This window comes from Aptenodytes patagonicus, chromosome 2 (assembly GCF_965638725.1).
Source record: "Aptenodytes patagonicus chromosome 2, bAptPat1.pri.cur, whole genome shotgun sequence".
Taxonomy (NCBI): domain Eukaryota; kingdom Metazoa; phylum Chordata; class Aves; order Sphenisciformes; family Spheniscidae; genus Aptenodytes; species Aptenodytes patagonicus.
Genome location: NC_134950.1, coordinates 130,925,293 through 130,951,657, shown reverse-complemented (window position 1 = coordinate 130,951,657; position 26,365 = coordinate 130,925,293). Strand labels below are relative to the sequence as shown.

At 37.8% G+C, this 26,365-nt stretch overlaps 1 protein-coding gene across 1 annotated transcript in view; it reads left to right on the top strand.

The window, feature by feature from the left end:
* KCNH8 (potassium voltage-gated channel subfamily H member 8) overlaps positions 1 to 26,365 on the top strand; it is a 204,339-nt gene that overhangs the window by 52,452 nt on the left and 125,522 nt on the right. The window contains exon 2 of the mRNA XM_076332319.1: positions 9,222 to 9,455. Coding sequence (XP_076188434.1) covers positions 9,222 to 9,455 — 234 coding nt within the window. The remainder of the gene's footprint in view (positions 1 to 9,221; positions 9,456 to 26,365) is intronic.

Below are 26,365 nucleotides of genomic sequence, written 5' to 3'. Positions count from 1 at the left end.
TTGGAAAGGGTGAGTTTGGGATACACAGTGTGATTCTTTATTATGGTAAATAGTGCTGTATAGAAGTCTACCTTTTCTGGAAATGACATTTCCTGGACACTGTTCATCATTTTCTGAACCATTTTTGACATAATTTCTGTCAATTTGTCAGAAGAACGTTCTTTGAACAGACTTTCTTTTCCACAGCATCATTTTAGAGTAGTTTTGCTTCTCTGAGAAAACTGCATGGAGAAATGCTTTCAGTTTACAGAGAACTCATTTCACTGGAATAGGCACATGGGAGTCTGCTTCTTCTCCCCATTAAAATTAACTCAAGATTACCCTTTAATTTCAGGGACTGAGAGAGGAACATATAAATTGCAAAGGCTCAAAATGGTTACTTTTCGCCATAGAGTCCTGGCACCTTAATATTGAAGTATAATAATTATAGAGAGAAATCAATACAGTAGAAGTCACCACAAGCTGGCATGAAATTGTCATGGGGGTCATAGTGGACTGTTAAAGTGACAATGAACAGCCCAGAAACAATGTGTATGAGCTAGGATACATGAAAAACAGCTTTGAGCTGCTTTGAGTAGCAACTTTGATGAGAGGAAATGGCCTCAAGTTGTGCCAGGGGAGGTTTAGATTGGACATGAGGAAAAATTTCTTTACTGAAAGAGTGGTTAAACATTGGAACAGGCTGCCCAGGGAAGTGGTTGAGTCACCATCCCTGGAAGTATTTAAAAGACTTGTAGATGCAGCATTTAGGGACATGGTTTAGTGGGCATGATGGTGTTGGGTCAATGGTTGGACTCGATGATCTTAGAGGTCTTTTCCAACCTTAATGACTCTATGATTCTATGATGCGGGGTAGTATAGCACTTGCATGAAATGATGAATGTTTCTTATTCAGAGAATATAATAGTAATGTGATATTTGAACAGCCGGTGGTTTTGACATGAGAAAGGTATGGATATTTGTATTTGGGTATCTCGCATGTGGAAATGAAAATCATATGCAAAAGCTGTGTGCTGTTACTATGTACAGGATCAGATGCATCTGTGATAGTGATGGGTGAAAAGCTGAGGATGCTGCATCACCTTCTGTGGAGTGCAAGTGCTGCACTAGGCAGATGGTGCTGAGAAAGGATGATTACCGTCCCTTTTGCCTTCACATTAAACCCAGACCTGGTCTGGGTCTGGGTCTGTTTTGAGGATAGGTCATTTTGTTCAGGTGAGGAACAGTGGTGTGAGATGCCCCACTGTAGCCAGAAGAGAATTAGTATGTTTATGACTCCTGCCTCACTGGAGTCTCTAGCATCCAGAGGGCATAGCCTGTTCTCAGTTTCTTCCATGGCTACTTCATCCATTTTGCGAATAGTGGCTAAAAGTTCCCTGTGCTCAGCATGTGGACAGTAGATAGCTTCAACTGGCCTTGCACAGTAGAAGCAAGGGAAAAGACCATGAAGCATTTCCACTGTCTTTCTGCACAGATCCCTCTATATTTCTGTGTTGAAAATATTTTCTTTATGTACTTACTGATAACTTTCTTTTGCACATAGAATCTGCTATACCACAGTAGGTTTTTTTCATGGTCACTTCCAAAGGGGAAACAAATTTCCACAGAATCTATTCATTTCAAGTGATAAGATGAAACTTTCTCAATAGTAGGTAAATAGTTCTTCAACCCTAAATCATCACATTGTAAAGAAATCCAGTTCCTTATTTCCAGTATAGTTGACATCAGGACGTTTTCCAAGCCCCAGAGCTACCACTCCATAATCAACATAGTCGCATAAGAAGAAAGGAGCATCAGAATTCAGAGAGGCAGGAACATGATCTTTTAAAGGCATTTCACACTGGGTTCAAAATACCTAGCTTAAGTTCTTCCCCTCAGGTGTGCAGGAATAACAGCTCATTAACGTGTTTCCTGTATTCTTCCACTAGCTCTGTTAGCAGCATCCGTAACATCTGGCTGCTCAGATGTATTACAACACCAGTAGCAGTACATACATTGAGGACAAATATCCGAAGGGCTATCTACTGCAGTAGTATTATAAACAGGTTCATTGGGCATGATATTTATTAAAGGCATGTGTAGGACACTAAAACCACAAAATATTATGCAATGGTGAAAATCTGGTATGTCTGTAAACTGAGCACCAATTGTGAGTAGGTGACATAGTGCTTAAAACAGCTGTAAACAAACCAGCTTTCAGCCCCTTGTTTCATTCCTATTTCAGACAATTGATAAAAGAAGGTATGGACAGGATCACATTGGTAAATGTTCGACAAGGATGTAGCTCTTGTCTTTGAAAATATTTCTATTCAGGAGGACTGTTCATCTGCAAACCTTTCTCTCAGTTGAACACTTGAAACCAAGTCATGATCCCAGGCTCTTAAATCATTAAGCTATATGATTTGAACGTATGAGAACTCAATGTATTAGTTTGACTTATAGCAATTCCATTTCTACCATTCCAGGTGAATTTTTAATCAACAGAACAGTCTGAAAAAAACAGCAAATTAAATATAGCTGGATTACACTATGGCCCTTCTGCCTGGTGGAGGAATTTAAAATTTCCATGTATTTTATTGGAGAAATTGCAAAACATGTTTCCTTTGGAGGCAGGAATCTGTGCACTCTGCTCTCCAGTGGGCACCCGCAGAAAACACCAAACAGCAGCTGAACTCCCTTGTCAGGGATAGAGGGTTCAGTTCTGCCAGATAAACAAGCACCTTCAATTCCCATTGAGAAACTCCCGGATGACACCGCGCATTGTTACAACGTGCTGGCGACTCACGAGTTGCAGTGTCTCTTCACTGCTAATGTCTTCTTTTGTTTGTCTTTTCCATCGGCAAGTGCTGTTTCATTCGTAGCATTTCAATGCATGTAAAACTGCACACTAGCCTGTAAATATTTGACAACTGCAATATAGCTTTTTTAGTTACTTCAGCACTGTGTGCTGGCAGTCACTGCACAATCAATAACAAAAATAAAGCCGGTCAAATAGAATGTAATAGTTTTTTACTGAAAAATTAAATTTTGTCAATATCAACACAGCTTAAGGGTGGGAAAAGAAATATTTAATTGCAACCTTGATTCAACTTCATCTATTGGATTTAAATTGTTGTTGCACATAATATATGTGTAATGTGAATTTGTAATTCCAGGTAAATATCAAGAAAAAAAGTAAAAAGACATATCTTAGACTAGTTAATATTCCTTTCTGAGGAAAAGTTGTAGATGTCTGCTTCTGCTAGCGGAGTTTAATTTTTAAGAACTTCAAAGCCATCTCTGCTAAAAGTTCCTGTCCTTTACTGTAGTTCACCCATTATAATTGCGCTGATTGTTTATTTGAAAGGTGCTCTGTGATGATAACTGAGCAGTAACAGTGTTGCTACTGTTTGAACAAAGTCCTTTTCAGTCCTTATAATTTGGAATTCAGGTAGATGCAAATGAGATTGGGATTAGAAAAGGACAGGAACATATACAGAGATTTCTAATGGAGAAGCAACTTAATTTTTTTTTTTTTTTTTTTTTTCCCCTCTCTAGGATCCCAGGACCCCATTTCACCATAAGGGTTATTTTTGGTTTTGTTTTTGATTTTATTTCCCTCTGATACTGTCTGGTTTTTTGGTCTGCTTTGTTCTAGGAACAGGTACTTTGACTGGTCATGAAGAAAGCTGCAGTCATTATTTTAGTATTGACCTGATGCACTAATGGCACTGAAGGCTGGGGTCGAGATCGTTAAACACTAAGTCTCTTAAATGGCTTATGATTTGTGTTTATCAATAAGACTAGGAGATGATATAGCACCCAGATGCCCAAGTTTTGCTTGGATGTCTTTATGCTGAACTGCATTACAGATTAACTCTTTTTGCAGCTATAAATATTGTACACAGTAAAGCATTTTCACTGTCAGACTAAATTTTATTGTAAATGTAAAGTTAAAGGTTGATTTCCTAGCTGCTGAATTCAGAACTTTTCTACATAATGGGAATTCGTTTTGGCGATGCAGGTTAAGTGGGAGCTATTGCGGCTCACCCTTTAGCTGAGTCCATAGAGCTAGGTACTTCCAGTACTGTTTTGTACTCTGAATTTGTAACAGTTACCCAATTTTATGAATACATTTCTTTGTAATGTCAGCCTTTATTTGGAATGACTTGGCCAATTAGATCAATTATACAGCTTACAGTGATGGGTCCTTTGTTCATCAGGCCATACTTTTAGTTTATTATGCAATAGTTCTACCTTTTACTGCACTACTGTAAAATCACTGGCATACACAATATTTTTTTAGTGAAGAATGGGAATACGTACCAGTATAATCAACTTTCTTTCTTTCTGACTCACCTAGATCTGGATAAATTTTAACCTCACATTAGTGACCCAGTTAACTGTACTGAGATTTTCAAGAGGAACTTTAATATTTGTAGTGTATGCATTATAAAATAATTTTGGTCTCGATCAGATTCAAAGGATAGTATTTGGTAAATGAGGTTAAACTCTAATTAAACTCACTTGCATCTAAATGTGCTGACATAAAGCTAAATGTTTTCATATGCTATTTTAATCATTCAGTTGGGTAATCTTAACTGTTAATGTAGTTATATTCTCTGTAACAGTAATTTGCGTGAACCTGGAATGAGATTTCTCTTGTTAAGTTGCCCATGTAGGAACTGTGGAATCAAACCCAAATGTAGTAAATCCTTTCATCCAGAAGAATTATGGACTGTTCTCCATTCAATATAATAACTATGTGAGTCACTTGCTTAATTAATGTAGCTTCTTTGATTGCTAGGGATTTTTTTTCTTTTGTAGTTTTTTTTTTCCTTCCTTTTTAATTCATAAACAATTTAATATTTAAAATTAGAATGGTGGTTGGCTGTGCTCAGTTGCACAAGAAGTCAGATAGATGTTCTCTTCACTGATAAAGATGAATACTTGCAGAAACCATCTGGACTTTGATTGAAAAGAACTGTTACAAGAACTGGGGAAGCACAACGATGAGATTTATAGCAGACAGCTACAGTATTAAAGCAAAAACCCTTTTGTCATTTTTCGCTAAATAAGATGACTAAGATTTATCAAGGGAGTGCTGAGTTTAATTGTAACATGGTCTCATTACAAACAGTCAGATAAATTGTGTGCATTAATTATGAAGCGGAGAATTGCATAATAGCCTTTGTCTTTAATTACCTCAATTCTAAAACTCTGTCATGGAATGTTTAACGAACCTGTCTCTCTGTATCAGATGTCATGTCATATAAATTTGTTCTGTTTCTTAGGTTATAATTTTTGGGTATCAGGTCATTGAAACAGGGCAACGTTGTGTAAGCCTGTGATTGAAGGTGTAGTTAGCGTGGTTCTGGTTCAGCTTGTTTACTTGTCTCCAAGTTTATGCTATGTGTCTGGCAGAGGTTTCTGATCAACAGAAGACTTGCACGTTTCTAATGTCCTATCCACTCCAGTATGTCCTGCTTCCAAAGAAAATGCAGGCATGCAAGCTCCTAATATTCATCCTTCGAACTTCCATGTGAAAAAGTCATTTGCTCTTCATAGAAAATGAACACAAAAGAAAAGAAGCATAGCTGAAACAAATCTGCTTTTAAATTGTGCTGAATAGTTGTGGAATACCTCTGTCATATTTATCCATCTTTGCTGACTTGCTGCTAAAGGAAAACTTAGTGAACGTTGTTGGATTTTTTTGTGTCTAGGCTTCTTGTTCCATCTTTAACAGAAGTACCTTTAAATCATCCTTTACACATCACACGCAGGCTTGAACATACAACCAAGTATTTTTATCCAAAGCTAATATAAAAATACACATTTTGAATATTTTTATTTATTTTGCACAGACTTACAGTGCTTAACAATTTCTGAGCTGAAGAGTGCTACTCATGGTTTTGTCAAAATCTGTTCTTTCAAGTTGTATGCAGATTTGCAGCAGTTTTACTCTGTTGTTGCACATGCCCTGTACTCCTAAACAATCCAAAAGGCTCAAGGTTGCATCGTTCTCAATAGATCTTGAATTTAGCTTGGATGTATTTTCTTGTCTAAACAAAATAACGATATAAATCCTACCAGTAATCCAGTACTGTCTCCTGATCAAGTCCAACCAATCTGAATAAAATAACTTAATATTCATGCTGATGTGCGGAAAGAACAATATAGAATTCAACGTTGTCTTTATTATTATGGAAGTGTTGCAATCTACATATAAACATATACCAAAATATACAGACCAGTAGGTTTGTATCACTCGTTGCAAATTTCCTACTGTAAGTTCAAAGACAAGCAAAAATGCTGTCTTCCAGTCCATAGATTTCTCATGAATTATTCTAAATAAAATGTCATTCTTCCTACTCTGGATTTTAAGATCTAGCTAGCTATCACTGAAGATGATAGAATTAAATGCTGGGTTTGTTATTTGTGTCACACTGAAGCCTAAATGATATGAATTTCACCCTCAATTCTTTGGTTTTTTTGAAATATTTTATGGTGCTTTATGTTCACTAGGAATAGCAAGTGATATTAAAGATTCCAAGCTATGAAAATAAATTACAGAAGTAAATAAACTTTGAACCAGAATATTTCAAGATATGTTTGAAGAAAAATTTTGGTTTGTGTAATAGGTAAATGTTAATTATCACTTAATAAATATTACTGAACAATTTGATGAAACACAGATAATTATTAGACAAAACTGTGTTGCTTGATCCTTAAATATTACAAGGATTTTTTCAATAAATTGTTTAAATATTTCCCTTAGTCTACTAATTTCGGATTACAAGTGCATCTTTCATCATTTGATTTGAACATCAAGCTCAAGAAAAACATAAAATATAATTCTGATTGTATTTTACTGAAGCTTAGGCTTTACTGTTGTACTCAAAAATTTCAGCAAAATTAGGCTTACAGCCTTATCAGACATCCGCTGATGTTAACAGAAAAATTGCCTCTTATTCTAGCTGGCACCGGATTGGGCTTTTAGAAGTAAATTGTTTTCTGCTGTGAATGTTAAAGTAACCAAAAGTATTTTGGGTTTATTTTGATGTAAATGACAGCAGACTTTGGCCATCTTAATTTTTTCATAAAATCATTATATGCTTGGTAAGCTCCAGTATATTCCTGTTCATAATGATATTCAAACACTACTGCACTCCGAAAACATCCTCCCTACCCTTTCTGTCCTTTCGGTGTTCCGTATTCTGCTTCATGCAATTCAGAACAATTAGAATTTAAAAAAAAAAAAAAAAAAAGTCTTTGCGTCACATAGTTATATCTTAAACAACAAGAAACCCAGGAGTAAATTTATTTGATAGCTACAAATGCATTTGGGATGTACAATCTGCAGGTCTTACACTGTAATGCCATCATTAAACTGCAGTGCAAATGTATGATTTTAATTCTTTTGGCAGTGTGGGGATTTAGTTTTGTGTTGACAGGGGGAGCAGCATGTCGGTGCATGAATGGTAATGATACTTATTCTCTAGTTAGGCAAATAAAAATGACAGTCTAAGTCAAGCACTGCACTGAACCAGAATGCATTTTTAAATTACATATTTAGTAAATGAGAAAAGTCTGTTTTAATATAACAATCATTTCTTGAAAGACTCTAATTAGATTTAAGCAAAAGGTGAGTAACTGAAGCAAAGTCTTAAGAGCAAGCTGATCATTTAATGAACGTCAGCATTGTCTTTAAAATACTGAAATCTTAGCAGTATCAGCCGTACTATTTTCTCTCTTGGGTAAATAAAGAGTAATGTAGCTGAAGTTGTTGGAATTTCATGGATGCAGAACTCTTGTGACAGTTAAGGCTGAAACAGACCTATTTTTCCTCTATTTTAGTTTATGTATTCTGTCCCTCCCTTCCCCATTCATGAATAATATATCCCTGTATGGGGATTAGGCATATCAACCTGAGTTTTCCATTAAAATAGTTCATTTTTCTCTTTAAATTTATGAATATTTATCAAGGGTTTCTGGGTTAGTTAATAGTGTTTTCCCTTAATACATACACATGAGTCCACATGCACATGATTCTGAAAAATTAGAAGTATCTGTCTTGGGACTAGACTGCTCCTAAGCTCCCGCCAGCAAGCTGTAAGTTAAACATTCCTTAATAAGCAATAGGCAAAAAATAGTCTTTCCTCCCTCGATGTGAAATGTAGACAGATTCCTCCCATAAAACCTTTTTTTTTTTTTTTTTTCACTTCAAGATAAGGAAACACAGGCAAAAAAATGTATGAGAACTTCATATATTATCTGGAAAGGGTCTCCATGCTAATTTAAAAAGACCATAAAATGCTAGAGGTGTTGACGTAAGCTGAAGATGAGAGTCTAAGGCACAAAACCTTCAAAGACACTTCAGCAAGGGATGGAAATGAGCAATTAGGCTGCAAGATTTGCCAAAGATTTGAACTCAAATTAGAACATCACTTTTTGTTGATTGATGTCCATGTCAATATACTGTTCTTCAATTTATCATACATGATAGTTGCATCTTACACCCACTGAAAAATTATAAAGTACATTAAGGTGTAACAGGATGGTGAATCTTTGATGTGCCTGTTTCATATGGGAGAAGTATGGTGGGGCTCTGGAAGACAGCTGACAGTGCTTTTGGATTAAATCTTTTTCCCTCACAAAAAAGAAAGAGAAAACAAAGGACAAACAATTCCATGTAGCCCCGGAATGTCCCTCAACTCTATTTTTAAGGATTCCTTTGCAAAATTATATAAAAGAAATTAGTTTGAGTGTTGATAAAGGTCAACTTTAGCTTATTGAGAGCATAGATAGATTAGGTTTTTTTAAAGTATAGCTATGTCTGTTCAGACTGCAGAGTAGTCTGAGTGGCAGCATAACAGAGCACCTTTGAAATTTCTCCAAAGCTTCCATGTTTGTCACCAGTCTTTGGTCAAGTGGTTGCTTTAATGTGCTAACATCCATCTCAGAGGCAGTTATCATAAATTATTGCTTGAGGATGCAATGAGGCAGGCTGTACATAGCCATGAGGAACCATTGTATGAAGGTGCTCTGCGGACTCTTAGACTTGATTTCATTTCAGACTAATGGTCTAAAAACAGAAGTTGCATTCTTGTTTGCAGGCAGTTGGGACTTTGTTTTTAAATGTATGTCCAGTTGTGCCTTCCTATGAAGCTAGAGGAAGTATTATGTCAAATGATGTAGAATTCAGACTGTGATTCACATTTTACATTTGTGTTCTTCTACAGATAGTAACTTCATCCTTGCAAATGCTCAGGTGGCTAAGGGATTCCCTATTGTTTACTGCTCAGATGGCTTCTGTGAGCTTGCTGGATTTGCACGAACTGAAGTCATGCAGAAGAGCTGCAGCTGTAAATTTTTACTTGGTGCTGAGACAAATGAACAGATGATTCTTCAAATTGAGAAATCATTGGAGGAAAAGGTAGAATTCAAAGGAGAAATCATGTTCTATAAGAAGAACGGTAAGTTTTTCTTTCCTGTTTTGTTAGTCCCAAAGAATGAAACTTAGCATTAATGCATGTAATATATGGTATGCATTTCTATCTAATGATTGTGTATGTCTATAATCAGACCTACAAGAGTAGGTTTGAATAAAGACAGTTGGATACACATTGAGATTATGTTTATATTAGTGTTATTGACTTTATGTAAGTATATGACAAGTTATAACGCTTCATAGAAGAAATTCAGGGTCCTAAACTGCATTGTGAGACACTGTGTTATCCACATTCAATATGACACTGCATTTTCTATTTTTTTCTTATATTGAAGTTCTTACCCCTTATTGTTGAAACTGTAATTAAAAAAATTAATACTCACCATAAGGTAGACAGTGACTATGTAAAATTTTCAGTCCCATCAACAAAATGCTCAGAACTTTGAATGATCCAAGTGACTCATTCTCCATAGCCACTATATGTAAATACAATAATAATGAGTTTCAAAAAGTGGGTAAGTACTCTAGGTAAAATATATATTTAAGTAGGTATTGTCACATAAAAAAATTTCTGAGCATTAAGCAACTCCATAGACTTCAGTAAATTTCAAGTTGCACCACCAAAGCTTTCACTCCTATGGCAGGACATTTATAAGGACAATTTTGTAGTCAAGATGAGTGAGCCATGGAAGAAAGCACCCCATGATGCACGCTTATCACCTTGTTTCATTTATATCAGGCTCCTTCAGTGTACCTATTCTGTAAGCGTTTACACTGCCATCATTCATGGGATCTTCAAACAGGTGACACTAAGTGTGAGATCCTGACAGGATTGCAGCCACCCCAGTGCTATAGGAGCCTTCACATGTGTTTAATGATCCATGGGCTCAATGGATCCACGGGCGCCTATTGAGTATCACCGTCTGTTTTATTATATGGCTAGAATTTCTAGGCATACGTTTAGACCATATTTTTTCCTCATAGACCCTACTTATGTCTTTACTAATTAAACATTTTCCCCTCAAATATTATTACTATTATATTAAATACTTTTAAAAGTTACCTTCTAAAAGTAATAACTATACATTGACAAGACGATAGTCAGTGATTTAGACTGTTAGAAGGCGGCAGCTTCACTTTCCCTGACATACAAAAAAGAGAAATGTCTTTCTTTTTGGGGAGGCTTTGGGGGGAAGGGTGGTGTTTATTGTTGTTGGTTTTTAGCATTTAGAAGAGACTCTCATAGTTCCTGGAACACATGTTTCAGGAAGGTTATTCAAAGAAAGTCATTTCAAATTTGTAAATCATGTCTGAATGTAGGGAAAAAATGATCTTAATCTGGAAGGATAAGAGTTGCTTTTCTCCAGTATTGTATAGTGATGAGTGGGCACGGTGAGAAGAGATTTCAATGTATGGAAATGAAAGAAGTAAAGCTAACATATTCATTTCACTGTCTTGGTCCTGAATGATAAATTGTGATTCCTTTGCCTTATGAAGGGGTGCTTCATACCTATAATAGATATGATTAATGCAGGCAGAAAGAGATTGCAGGTCAATTTGCTTATCAGTAAAGTAGCTGAACCACAGATAAATAAGTAAAGAGAAATTTTTTAGGATAAAAGAATTCCTACAATCCATCCTACTTGCATCCCTGTGTATAATTTGACTGGAAGCCATTCCAAGACATTTTCTGAGTATGAATAAATTTCCCAGACTGCCTACTATATTTTTCATTTTCATTTATTTCTGTACCACTGGGAAACAGAAATGAATAGGTATTAAAATAACATGAGACTGTTCTTGAATAAAAGCCAAATTTATCTTTAAAAATAATCTTGTTTTTTCAACAGAGCTGCAAAGTGCAGACACCAGATTTGGTAAATCATCCATTTTAGCTAAATGTTCTGGTTTTGGGGTTGGGGTTTTTTTTTTCAGAAGAAAAATTGAACTTCTGAAGCAGTTAGGCTTATTCAACATTAGCAGAAAAAAAAAAAAAAAGATGTCTTTGTTGCAGAAAAATGTTTTTAAAATATTTTAAGACTTAAGAACTTTGGGAATAATGGCCCCAAAATTACTGTATGGATACGTTCAGGCTTACCTGATATTGAAAATAATTGTCAGTTGGGCTAGTGCCCAGTGTACTGCCAGGAACATAGGTCAGGGGCAGACAAGTAACTAGTAATGTCTAGTTGTCATAGGGTTACATTTCAGTGTCTTGTTAAGACTTTAGGGTGTCAGAGTGAAACTAGGTATCTGGCTTTAGTCCACCATTCAGAGGTACAGCCTTGTTCTGTAGGCCTAGCTACAAGACCAAATGAACACTTTCAGGGATAATTTCAGGGATAGAAGTTCAGCTTCAGGGATAATTCTGAGCTCATGGAACAGACTGAAACGTCCCTCAGCATACTTCTTAAAAGCTTAGTAATGAGTACAATATTATGATAAGAAATGACTATGAGGGAAATGGATGTATGAACACAATAACTTATTCTTGGTTTCTTCTTCTGGATTCAATCTGAGATGTAGAAGCTAGAAATTTGTAATTAATCATTTTTTTTCCATGTGTCTCTCATCTTTTGGGAAAGAAATTCAAGCTTCCAAAACTGAATATGTGTTGATTTCTTAATTGCCACTTTTTTCAATATTTTGAATTTGATTTAAACTCATTTTAAAACTGATTTAGTTTTTATCATTAAATTAGATTGTTTATTCTAAACAAGTAGTGATTCAAGCTTGGGACTTAAAGCTCTTACTAGTTTTGATCTGAATTTAGTAAGCTTGAATATGGGGCCTTTCACAGTTACTTAACCATCATTTAAGAATTCACATAGGACTTCTGCTCAGTAATTGTTAGTTAAAGGAATGATTGTTGTAACTAAAACAACTCCAGCAACCCACTTGTAATTTCATGGAAGTTCCAGACTGCTCCAAGCTGACACTGCAGCCAGTAAGAGTGGCATGCAAGGACCTGGGTAGGGAGCTGGATTCTAAGATGGATTACCTGTCTGTGGGATGAAATGCAGGATTTCATTGTCTTTGTCCTTTGGGTTTGGATCTTAACAGCAGGATGAACTTCAGCAGTTGTACTCTGACCAAACTAGAAAACAATCCTCCTGGAATGACTAGAAGTGGATAGGAACTTTTCTCTCTGTGTGTTCTCTTCACATTTTAACAAATCCTTAGAATATGATAAACTGGCTGTACCTTCTCATCCAGGATATTTTCTGCCATGTTAGCACAGAGCAGTATCAGAACTGCGACAGCAGCAACAGCAGCTTCAGACAGAGATGTTTCTTGAAAATCCCACTCAAAATACACTTTTCATCATAGTTTCAGTATTTATTTTGGTTCCTCAGTCAGTTTCTAACTTTTTATTTGTCAGAGCTATATTGGGGTTTTTTAAGGCAAACAGAAAAGGAAACTATTAAAAGATAAGGAATTTTATGATTGTTGTCTTCTTCAGAAAGTTTTAAAATTATATAGCTTAGGAGCTGAATTTTTAGGTGATTTTTTTCTCTTACTATTTCTACACTTTCTTTAAAACATCTGCAACAAATTAAGTTGTCAGTTATGATAATGGAAATGCAAAGTAATCTTTTTGAATTCAAGCGAGTTGTGAGAAAAGAACTCTCTCCCTAGATCTCTTTTTTAGAGTAATCGAAAAGCAGATGGACACTATGCTGAGGAACTACATTTAGACAAACCCTTCTTTTTCTCCCTGCCAGACCGCTGCAGAAATTTACCAATAGCAAGTACATGTAGTTAAATGAGGTCTTCACAGTCCCCCAAACTGAAGTATAGAATCATAGAATAGTTTGGGTTGGAAGGGACCTTTAAAGGTCATCTAGTCCAACCCCCCTGCTGTGGACAGGGACATCTTCCACTAGATCAGGTTGCTCAGAGCCTCGTCCAACCTGACCTGGAATGTTTCCAGGGATGGGGCATCCACCACCTCTCTGGGCAACCTGTGCCAGTGTTTCATCATCCTCAGCGTAAAAAAAAGTCTTCCTTCTATCTAGTCTAAATCTACCCCCCTTTAGTTTAAAGCCATTCCCCCTTGTCCTGTCACAACAGGCCCTGCTAAAAAGTTTGCCTCCATCTTTTTTATAAGCCCCCTTTAAGTACTGATAGGCTGCAATAGGGTCTCCCCGAAGCCTTCTCCTCTCCAGGCTGAACAACCCCAACTCTCTCAGCCTTTCTTCATAGGAGGGGTGTTCCATTCCCCTGATCATTTTTGTGACCCTCCTCTGGACCCGCTCCAACAGGTCCGTGTCTTTCTTATGCTGAGGACTCCAGAGCTGGACACAGTACTCCAGGTGGGTTCTCACCAGAACGGAGTAGAGGGGCTCCCTACTCTAGGGAGATGATTCTAGAGAATCGCCTCCCTCGACCTGCTGGCCACACTGCTTTTGATGCAGCCCAGGATACGATTGGCCTTCTGGGCTGCGAGCACACATTGCTGGCTCATGTCCAGCTTTTCATCCACCAGTACCCCCAAGTCCTTCTCAGCAGGGCTGCTCTCAATCCCTTCATCCCCCAGCCTGTATCGATACCAGGGGTTGCCCTGACCTGGGTGCAGGACCTTGCACTTGGCCTTGTTGAACCTCATGAGGTTCACATGGGCCCACTTCTCCAACTTGTCCAGGTCCCTCTGGATGGCATCCCGTCCCTCTGGCATGTCGACCGCACCACTCAGCTTGGTGTCACCTGCAAACTTGCTGAGGGTGCCCTCGATCCCACTGTATGTCATTGATGAAGATATTAAACAGTACCGGTCCCAATACGGACCCCTGAGGGACGCCACTCGTCACCAATCTCCATCTGGACATTGAGCCGTTGACCACTGCCCTCTGGATGCGACCATCCAACCAATTCCTCACCCACTGGACAGTCCACCCATCAAATCCATACCTCTCCAGTTTAGAGAGAAGGATGTTGTGGGGGACCATGTCAAAGGCCTCACAGAGGTCCAGATAGACGACATCTGTAGCCCTTCCCATGTCCACTGATGTAGTCACTCCATCATAGAAGGCCACGAGGTTTGTCAGGCAGGACTTGCCCTTGGTGAAGCCATGCTGGCTGTCTCGAATCACCTCCCTGTCCTCCATGTGCCTTAGCAGAGCTTCCAGGAGGATCTGTTCCATGATCTTCTCAGGCACAGACATGAGACTGGCCTGTAGTTCCCTGGGTCTTCCTTTTTTCCCTTTTTAAAAATGGGGGTTATGTTTCCCCTTTTCCAGTCAGTGGGAACTTCACTGGACTGCCACGACTTCTCAAATACAATGGATAGTGGCAAGTACAAATAAGCAGTAACATGGATTTTTTCCTTTTCTGTTACAGCCTAAGAGGATGCTACAATAAGTCCTATAATCATTGACTTAGTCCAGTCTAAGCTTTCCAGCTGCTGAGAAGGTCATACCTTAGTTCCCTTATGACCTCATCAGACTCATTTCCTACGTCTCAAAAATCAGTTTGTAGTATTTAAAAAGAGGTCTGTTCTTTCACACACCCTCTTAAGACCTGCAGTAGTCCTACAACCTTCCTTCACTGAAAGGAAATTGGCCTTTTTCTGTGTATGCGTAACTTGCGTGAAACACTATGTAATCAGAGATGGCCACTTCTGACTTATGGACGTTTGAGAGGCTTCACTGTGGTGTCTGTTGTATATTGCACCCCAGCAACAGGGCTGTTTGCACAGGCTTTTGTGGGCAATTAAAAATCCCTGCTGTAAGAGGACTGGAGTGAGTGGGTGTTACTGGGACCACCAGTACAAGTTGCCTTAGGACTTGGCTGCAAGCAGAGTTTGCAGGGGAATCAAGGTACACTTTGTCATCTTCTACGTGTAAACTGATTTAAACACTTTCTGAGGTATGTCTTAGGCATGTGCCTTGTAGTTCTTGGCCCCTAAATATTTGGTAAGGTCAGGAAGGCATGATATAGTTATTTTCTTAATTTTTTTAATTTTAAGAGTCAGTATGATTAAATCGAGGTATTTTGGCTCTTGTCATCAGTGTAGGACAATATGTGTTTTAATAACTCTGTATCCTTATCTGGAAGGTCTGAACCAAGGTATTATTTCAGATGAGTGGAATATGAGTGGAGAAAAGGTGAAAGTCAGAGCCTCTTATTGAGTTACTGGATACCATCAGGCAAAAGGCCATTTGAAGTCTAGGTGTAACAGTGTTCTCACATGAGCAGCCACAGGCAAATGAAATAAGCCTCAAGCCATGAGACATTATCTATAGCCTCTGCCATGGTTGCAGTTGAATAACGTGGCTACAGGATAACAAAGGCTCCATTACATTATTTGCAGTTAAAGCATGACTTGCGTTAAGCAAACAAAGCAAGCTTTTTTTACATGATGAGTTTAATCTTATTTATAATTATTGAATATTTAATTAATTATAAAGAAGATTAAGGAAAATTAATTTCCTTTAAAATGAAAAAAACCTAGGTTTTCTTAAAGCTTTTCTTCTCTACCAAAAGTATTTTGCTCGCTGCAGAAATAGTATCCCTTTTTTCCAACAAGAAGTTTAAAAATCTACTTTTAATGATTGTCCAAAAATATCCTGTAGTATTTTGAAACATGGGAGCTGTATGTTACCTTTTTAATATGAACTGACTCCCTGCTTTAACAATCTCCCAAAATCCACCATGTCTTTGGGAAATGTTAAGCCCAGCAGTCAGAGAAGAGAGATTTATTACAATTTTCTAATTGGAAAAAAAAAAAAATCCGTACAGAGACATCAATTTTCTAGTGACGTCCAGTTGCTAATGTAGAGGAAGTCCCTTGACAAGTTGCTTGGCAGGATAGTTCATAGCAACATGAGCTTACTGCTGCTCCACTGCTGCTCTGCCTTGAAAATGTGGCCTAAAAATAAGAAAGCCAAAAAACATTTGTGGTTGGTTTGCTCACGTTATCTAAATTCTAATACAAAATACAGGAGGAGGGGAATAAAAAGAGCAAGCAACACTGAAAAATTAATCCGATGGTAATATCTAATTGCAATTACATGAGTCATAAACAATAATTTGTATCTTTATAAAAGCATCCTCTTTTTTTCTTTTTTTTTTCTTTTTTCCTTTTTCCTTTTTCCCTTTTCTTTTTTCCTCTTTTTTTTTTTTCTTTTTTCTTCCCCTCTTCCATATAGCTCAGTAGGCATTAGGAAGTTTCATTGATCTTGGGGAAGTCTTTCTCTTAAAAAGCAGTGCAGTTGTGGATGTAGACAGAAGGCATGTCCTTATTTTCCTCTGTTTCACAGATGAGGGAATTTTTTGGCTCCTTTTCTCTCCAAACACTTAATTTGATTGACCCATGGCCTCTGATGAAAGGTAGCCTTGAAGTGTGTAGATGTTTTAGAGACAGTCCCAGCTTCTGCAGCAGAAGAGGAAGACAGGGCAGACTTCTGCTCCTCTGGAGAGCCCTGGCTTAAACTCTGCAGAGTCTCAGGTGAAGCGGTCAAAGTCTGTGAGGAGACAAAACGAGGGGATGAACTTCAATTAGAAGAAAAAAAAAGGGAGTAAAATCCCCTGTGTGCAATGTGATCTAAAACATCTGAGATCTTTTGCTGTAATTTAATGTGACTTCAACAAGACTGCTGTTCACTAACTGACAGTGCTGATACTTTGTTCTGATGGCACTCGTGGTGACATTGGCTGATAGCTTCTTTCAATAGCAACGTGATTTATTACAGGCATAATTCGCTGAGAAAAGATTTGTTCTCTTAGAAGCACACTGATAAGCAAATAAATCTGTATAAGAGTTTCCTGCCGCTTACTGTATTGTTACAAAGTGATGGGCCCTTCATTGCTTACAGATGCTTACAGACTAGTGTTTCCACACAGGCACCCTGGGCTTCCAGCTGCACTTAATATGAATGGCTGTTAGTAACGCTGTATGCGCTTTTTAAGTTTTTTAAGATATATTTCATTATGCTACTTTTTACACATCCATTTTTAGGAAGAGTTGTAGGTATTTATTCTGCAGTGGGATGTTTGTACTACATCAGACCTGTCACTCTTCTCTTCAAATTTTCTCACAATTTTATGTCCATACTAAGGCTGCTGATCTGCTATCTTTAATTTTTATGAGTTTTAAATCTGGCTTTAGCTGAAAGCTGACTTGTGTCCCCGTGACACCATGAGTTAGGCTGTTCTTTGGTTAAAGGAAGAACAAAGTACAATTTCTCCTGATGACTACCTGACTCCCTGCTGCTGACATTTCCTTATTTCTTTCGCGATCCCCAAATCCATATACTGGATCATGGTGCAGACTAATTGCCACCTCCTGTGCTGACAATTGCAATGAGTTCTTGCATCAGCTCCACAGATTTTTGGAAGAGCGGCAGGAGGCTCATGTTAGCACTGTCTATTGAACCTTCTCACCGATTTGGCTAGGGAATTGCAAAAGCAGTCTGATTTTATAGAGCAGTTGAGTAATTAAAAGGTTAAAACCTACTACTTTCCAACTGGCGGGGTTACTATAATTCTTTTCAGTGGGCAGGCTGAGTCTGTTTACAGCATGTGCTCACATGGATTCAAGTGGCGAACTGGGAAGATTAATCCTCTCTAAAGTGTTATGTAATTCCTCAGTGTGTGCTTCAGAACCCTCCTGTACAAAAAAACATAAACCTGACAGGACGGAGGTATCAATCCAGATCCACGACACAACCCCTTCTCAGGTCCCAGCTTTAGCCCCTTCCTTCCAGAAAGGTGCCAGTGGGCAGCATGTCAAGTGCGGGTTAAAGTTCTTGAATCATAGGCTCAACAGAAAATCCTCAAACTTGCTTAAAACTTCTGATGAATATTAACAGATAAAACTAAATAATAGACAGGAACTATAGAGGTACTGATATTCTTGTTAAGCAAAAAACTTCTGCGACCTCACCTTGTGGAAAAAGCAATGGAAAATAAACAATCAGTTTCTAAAATGGAGATTTGCAACGTAAGTGGACAACTAACCACAGAATGCCTTCTTTCTCCATGTAATGTCTGTTGAAAGCTTTATGAATAAGCATGAGGCTGTGACCAGCAGCTCCCTCAGCATTGGGTGACCTCCCATTCTGCAGACTCCAGACCTTCTGTTTCTAGGGGCTGCCACTGCCAGACACACCAGAATCAGGGTCATGAAAATATCTTGCATGAAGATATTTTCGTTTATACTCTTATCACTTGTTATTTGAAACTGAAAAATTGGAAAATTTTCTATATAAGTGTAGTGGTCTGTTTTGGTATTGGTGTACTTTTGCTTACAGGAAATTTTCTGTCATCTTTGAAGCTTCTTTTTAAAAGAATAAAATAATGAGCTTAAAAGCACAGTAACATCATTTGAAAACATGGTGGTGTTCAGATGAATGTGGTCTACCCTCCTCCTGGTGTCAAAATATCAGACACCATTTCAAAAAGATTAGGTAGCTTATAGGGAGAAACTGAGAGAAATGAAAAAATGTGTGTATAAATACATGGTTTTTCATATATATATGTGTATATATGTAAATATATATGCACCCATACATACATACATGTATATGAGAGATCATCCTGGCTTAAGAAGATTTCTTGCTTTGTTTTCCAAGGGTCAAAAGTACATCCCTCAGTAGACTGAGAAATCATATTTACTGCTGTGATTACATCTACATGTTGGATTAAGAGCTCTGAAAATCCAAAAGGAATAAGGACCATAGTTTGTAAATACAGTTCTAACAATAGATTTCAAAAATACAGTAATCAAGGGAAAGCAAAATTTGCTTATTTTGGGATTGCTCAACTCAAAGCAATGAAAAAAGCAGCATTCAACTGAAGAAAGTAAAGACTAGACTGCTCAAGAAGGGTTGAGCCTATTTCTGAAACAGTCCATACAAAGGTATTGAAGAAACAGTATTTTATTTTGGTTTTTGTTGGGTTTTTTTTCCCCTTTAACTATAGACATTGGATATTTATTTATATAAATAGACTGTCTCAATTAGTACTTTCCTAAGAGTTTGCTGACAAATGCTGAATGCCTTGTGCTATTATGACTGTTACAGAGTAATGCTCATTGGAGGTGGAGGAAAAGTAAGTTGCAGACTGGTAATATTTATGAATCTGCCCTGAAGCTTTTTGCATTTAAGCAGAATGCATTTCATTGACTTAACTGAGTTTTTAGATAATCCTGTGTATTTTGCTAATTGTTATAAATGTAACCTGGTAAATGTATTACATCAGGGAAGTATTTATCTCCTTAAATGCAGTTTTCTTTTCTAATCTGGATGGAGATAGGAAAAGAAAATTAGAGCAGACAAAAAGTAAGTAGTACACATAAGGATAATGAATGTCACATGGCTTTAACAGGCATTGCTTAGCTTCTCTGCTTTTGCTCAATGAAAACTGAAATGTAACTAGAGGATTTTGAAACGAAGTTTCATTAAGTAGGAAAGATAGTGGAGTTATAAAAGGAGAGACAGGCAAGCTGAGTAAACAAAGCTGAAATGTAGATGTGCTGGAGCTCATAAATTAGTTTGCATAAAATGTGCACTGCAGACTGTACTAGCTGTTGCATACAAAAATGTAAAGAACACTACGGTTGGAAAAGTCACACACAAACTAGGAGCTGCCTTAACAGAGGCAGTCTGTGTCCACATAGTAATAAATGGAGCCTTTGAGGTAGTGAGTTAAGCCTCTCTCTGCTTAACGCTGGCAGTTTGCAGGAGAGGCAAGGATAGGAGATTGCTGTGCTGAAAAGTGTCTCCTCTTAGAACATCCTTTCTTTCTCTCCCTCTCTCCATCATGGCAGTGATGGCAGAAAAAGTTGGATATGCTGGGCAACATGACATATGAGGCACTGAGTTACCTGGCAGTAGAGGGAGCAGAGCACGGAAAAGAGGGTGGAAACACATGGAGGGAGGATTTGCACATTCTCTGATGAGATGCGATAGATTTGAATAATTTCACATGGTACTTCATAGCCTATGCAGAGGGATGCAGGGTTATTTTTAATGGAAGTTTCTAAATCAGCTCCACAGGATTAACACTTACCTACTTATTCATACTGAAATGCAATTTTTACTTTGTTATTAAGGTATCTTACCTATCACCTTTCTTCTACCAAGTTCTTGGGATACTACTGTATTCTGGTTTAAGACATTTTGGAATGAATTTACATTGACTGTTAAAACTTGTAGGAAGAGTTGCTTGCAGGATACAAGCATGACCTGTTGGCCATACAGAACCTGGGTAAACAAGTTCTTGAGCCTTATTTACTACTCCTATGAAAGTGTTAGCACAACCATCAGTGACCATATAAGTCAGTAATCTGGTAGCCCATATATCTTCTTGTTAGTTTTCTTGCAATATCATCAGACCAAAGACTGTCACTAGGATGTAGCACATAGGCTGTCACCTACAGTAGCAGAAAAAATTGATAGATTTTGTTAATACATACATGTGATTTCTGCAGAGATGATGGAGAAGAATGAGGTGCTTATTTGTTTAAAGCAGCAAAACCTTGCATTAGCTGTGTTAATCGATCATTGTCAAAGATGTGATATTTACAAAAGAGAAAGTACTCTAATTGTAGCTATACTTTTTCTTCTAGCTCCATTCTCTTTCTGTTTAGTTCACTTGCATTTTTTTAAAACATTGTTTTCTTCTTTGCACTTTGATCTCCTCAACAAAATGTTGACACCTTGTCAAAACCACAGAACATTCAAAACCAAATGTTATCAGTGACACCAGCAATCTTTGGAAAAGCTAATGAAGGAGCCAGATTGGTTTCCCCAGGCAAAATCTTTGGCATCCTGATCTGTCAGGCTTGGAGTCCACACTTTCTGCAGTGGAAAAGTGGAAGTGATCAGGCTAAAACTTCTCTGGCAATATCATGTATCCAGCAGCAGGTTTATTTTGCTAACAATTAGTAACTCTGTAAATGAGACTGTGCTGTAATGCTGAAGATTTAGCATCAACCTTATTGACAAGTTATTACAGTTATCTATATGAAAATATTTTTATCTTTGTCTTTTACATTACAAATCCCTGGAAATAGGGTGGTGTGTTTTAATAATTTTTTTTAAAGGCTTCATTTGCATCTGTTTAAAAGAACATTTAGTTTACTTAGTCAAGTACTGAAATGTAAAGAAATGTGCCAGATTTATGATGTCTTGTGCAGCCTAGTTCTGCCCTCTTATGCATATATATCATGATAATTATTACTTGAAGAGTGATGGTTTTGTGCCACAAGACTTGTATATCTAATATGCAAAACATTTACACTTTCTATTTTTTCTTCAGGTACTTGGTTTCTTAGACTTTGAAACATTTCATTTGGTTAATCTTGTATGTTATGTGCAGATGCAGAGGTTTGTGAAAGAGCTCTGCATCTTAATCGCTCTTGCTCTCACCACAGAGAGGTAGAGATGAATCACAGGAATTTGTTCATTTATATTTCCTGCCCCTGAGTGATGGAAAGGGCAATACAAGCTGGCTCAGTGTCTGTCTGGAGGGTGGTCTGGCAAGCAAAGTCCTGGGGAAGTGAAGGTCTGGAAGTGGATATAACCACTGACAGTTGACACATGGCAAAAAAAGGAAGACTTAAGCTTGTCTACCTTTACAAAACTACTCCCAGGCTGTCTAGAGCAAATGGAGAACATAGCTTTGCATCAGTATCACTGGTTCTAAGTAACTCATAGGAATATGTGTGGCTAAGAAGATACTTATTGCAGAAAAGCTCAATTAAAATTTTGAGGAGATGGATGCAGAATTTAATTATTTTATTAAAGAATTAAATAAGCTACTTGTCAATAATCCCATTCCATTTCTATATTATGATAACTGCAATACCCAAATATCCGCCAAAGATTTCCATTCTAAGTATTTCATTGAGCATTGTCTAAGGTAGGCGTGACTAAAGATTGAGTGAGTATTATTGTACATTGAGTACACATAGCTCATCAGTAGGGCTAATGGTCTGAATCTGTTCCTCGGTTTAAGCAGGCCTTATTTTCTGATGAAAGGAACGCTTGTCTCTGAAGGCTATTGGCATTCTGATGGCAGGGTTTTGTTTAAAATCTCCCCTTTAAATTCCTTGGTCTGTTGACCTTTGCTTTGATTTCAGTCTGAGGACAGACTTCTGGCTGTTGGAGTGAGAAAAGGTAGATAGGGTGGTTCAGAGAGTGACCATAAAGCACTCTCTTTTTTATGTATATATAAAAGGTGGACTATAGCCAAATTGCTTTGTGATAAGATTATGCTTCATTTGGTCTCTTTTCTCCTTTCCTGTGATGTGCTTATATAAGCCTTGAGGATATTAAAATAAATTTTGAACCTTCAGTTTATAATGCAAGAGAAAGATTAGACTCTTTCTCCAAGAGTGGTGGCTTGGAGCAATAAAGAGAGTCTGTATATAAATAAACCTCCAAAAGAAATTTCTTTGATAGACGACTCTTGACAATACAGAAGACCTTTGTATGCATCATCTGAAGCAGGGAAGGAATTTCTGTCTCACAGATGAGTGCACTCAAAAGAACTGTAACAAAAGAGGGCACTACTTTTTTTGATGAGTAGAAAGTTCTTCTTTTGGCTTATAGAATTATATGATACTGGCTTTCAGTAAAAGCTATGTAACAGATTGCATTAGATCAGTATATTTTTCCAAGAATGCTCCTCAATAGTGAAAGATAGCACACTTCTATTCTTGACAGAGAACAAGCACATGTTGACCTAGTCCTGACCTAAACTGGATGATCTTCTCTAGTCCTGAAGTGTACTTCATATTCATTTGCTCCTGTCATGGTTTAACCCCAGAGGGCAACTAAGCACCACACAGCCACTCGCTCACTCTCCCCCCCACCTCCCCCAGCGGTGGGATGGGGGAGAGAATCGGAAGGGTAAAAGTGAGAAAACTCATGGGTTGAGATAAAGACAGTTTAATAGAGAAAGCAAAAGCTGCACACACAAACAAAGCAGAACAAGGAATTCATTCACTACTTCCCATCGGCAGGCAGGTGTTCAGCCATCTCCAGGAAAGCAGGGCTCCATCACACATAACAGTTACTTGGGAAGACAAACGCCATCACTCCAAATGTCCCCCCCTTCCTCCTTCTTCCCCCAGCTTTATATGCTGAGCATGACGTCATATGGTATGGAATATCCCTTTGGTCAGTTGGGGTCAGCTGTCCCAGCTGTGTCCCCTCCCAGCTTCTTGTGCACCCCCAGCCTGCTCGCTGGTGGGGTGGTGTGAGAAGCAGAAAAGGCCCTGACTCTGTGTAAGCACTGCTCAGCAGTAACTAAAACATCCCTGGTGTTATCAATACTGCTTTCAGCACAAATCCACAACATAGCCCCATACCAGCTACTATGAAGAAAATTAACTCTATCCCAGCCAAAATCAGCACAGTTCCTTTCAGACTAAAGACAGAAAAACAAAAAAAACCCCAAACTAACAAGCTCAACTTAGGACTTCTGAAGATGAGTGTATAAGTAATGCCAAGACCAACAGCTCCACCATGCAAGGCACTAACCTGGAACTCTTCAGGAGTGAAGTAGCCTGTGCATGTATTGGATATGTGTTTTCTTTAGTGGTGCATACCGTTTTTTATCCATATTTTCTTTGCTTAGTCAAAATATTTTCAGACATATTTACAGAAGTGGAGGACGAGAATGAGGACAGATAATGAGAGAAAATATGATTTAAGAGAAACAGCAAATGACAATAAATAATGACAGGGTGTGGAATGATTTCAGTGACCAGTGTTCACCTGAAAAGAATTCAAATGCACTTTGATTATACAAAAGAGGAAATGCATTAAAACATGAATCATTAAATGGATTAGTCTCTATTTCTAATGATGAACCATGTTACAATAACTTCCCTAAACCTGCAAATCTATCATTTCAGATAATATTACCAGGTATGCTTTTTAGCATAACTGAGTTAGGTTTGTTTGAACATGGCTGATGTCCAGAACTTTCTTCCAGGAGTAGCCTTAATGACTAATCTGTGTGTGTGTGTGTGTGTGTGTGTGTGTGTGTAGAAAGGACATGAAACAATTGAAAAGAGTAAGATATGCTTCTACTTCTGCAGGAGATTACAACATTTGTTTAAAAGAACATTGTGGCTATTGGTGGTGTGTAGAAGAAGGAGTTGAGAGCGACTTCTTGTCCAGCTGAAACTACCACTAGAATGTATCCAGGCAGAATGTAACCTTACAAGAAAGAATTTGGCCCATTTAAGAGTTATAATGATATTCTGTAGAGATCTGCGATTCTATTTTTAAGCAGGAGAGTAAAATTGCTTAAGGCTTCTTCTCTTTGAATGCATCACTTCAGACTGATAGGGTGGTGGCTCTCTACAACATTTCTGACAGTAACAGCGCTGAGCAGTTTTTCCCAGAAGTTTTGATAAAAGAGTCAAATCTGTACAAAAATGAATTAAGGATAGAAAATTAAAATGGAAAAAGGAGCAGTAGAAATATCTTGCTTCTGACATCAGTTCTGCCTTCTTTTAAAAGGGCTTCTTTGCTTGCTCTGTCTGCAACCTCAGAATGAGAATAAACCCAATATAAATCCAGTCTGCTTCTTCCCATGATTTTTCTCTCCTTCTCCAGTCTTCTTTCCTCCTGTTCCCAATTCTCCCTGTCCCTTCTTTAAATATCTTAAGTGGAAGCATTACCTGATGACTGAACTAGTAATATTACTCTCAAAGCTGCCTCTGCCTCTTGGAAAGTTTGACCAGGATGGAGAGGGCCAGACGAATTTCCTCTGAAGCATACTTTTGGACCTTCCGTTGTCGTGGCCCTTCAAAAGGAAAGCTGCTGTTTCACCTCCCATGCTTGCCTACAGTCTTCAACAGGCAGTCAGGGAACTTCCAGTTGAAAATGTAAATTAGAAAGCTGAATTGTGATCTTGGTGTGTCCAGTTCATTTTCAAGACTGTGGAGTTCAGAAGACAGAGAATAGAGTGGGAAGTGACTAATCTGCTTGTTCTTCCTAAGGAGCGCTCCAAAGCTCAGCTGATCATTTGGCAGTAGTCAGTTGTGACAGCAGCGGTCCAGGGAACTATTCCTGTTTCCTTTTATGAATACAAGTAGTCTTGTGCTTGTAAATGAATGCCAAAAATAGCATATTGGGAAGGAACATGATTATGGAAGTGTAAACACATGTCCAAAACCAAAATTTAAAACTAAAAAAGTAATGCTGTAACAGTACTTATATATCTTATAAATAATATTAGTAGGCTGATGGTGGGTGGAGGTAGTTAATGTTGATACCCAAAAACTGAAAAACACAAAAGTCTGGCACTGCGCTGAATTATCCCAGAGTGGATGAGATTGGGATCTTGGGTGTTTGCCGAGATCTCCGTTATACTTCCAGTGCATTACCAGCACCCAGGCATTCATTATCTTCTGTTCTGAGTGGTCTGCATTAATGGCAAACTTATGAATGATGTCATTGGAATTGAACAACATACCTTGCAAACAGGACATGTGACACAGTCAGTGACAATAACAATTTATTTTAAGCAGTACAGTTATGTAGCAAGTGTGCGCAGAGAACAGTTGACATGAATTAAAAATTTTGCCAAACAGCGTTGTCTAACTTAAGTCTTAGCAAGGTGAACATCATAAATGGTAAGGAAGATAGCTGATATTAATTTTACAGATGATGTGTGGTATAAATCTCACCATCTGTTAGCTGCAAGGAGTTAATTCTATTTCTATTCTAAGTCTGACATCTGATTAGTTTAAGTATCTTTGAATTAGTGGAATGATGCTCTGACTATCAGGTCTTCTGTCAAGAGATTTTAATGAGTACCAAGTCAGATGATTAAGGTAGAATGATTCTGTAGTAAACATGGAAGCTTCAGATGTCAAGTTAACAAAGTGAAAGCTATTCCAGTAAAATAAGCAACATCAGTTGAGAGTTCAAAGGAAAGCATGGTTTCAGAGGAGTAAGCAGCTTCATT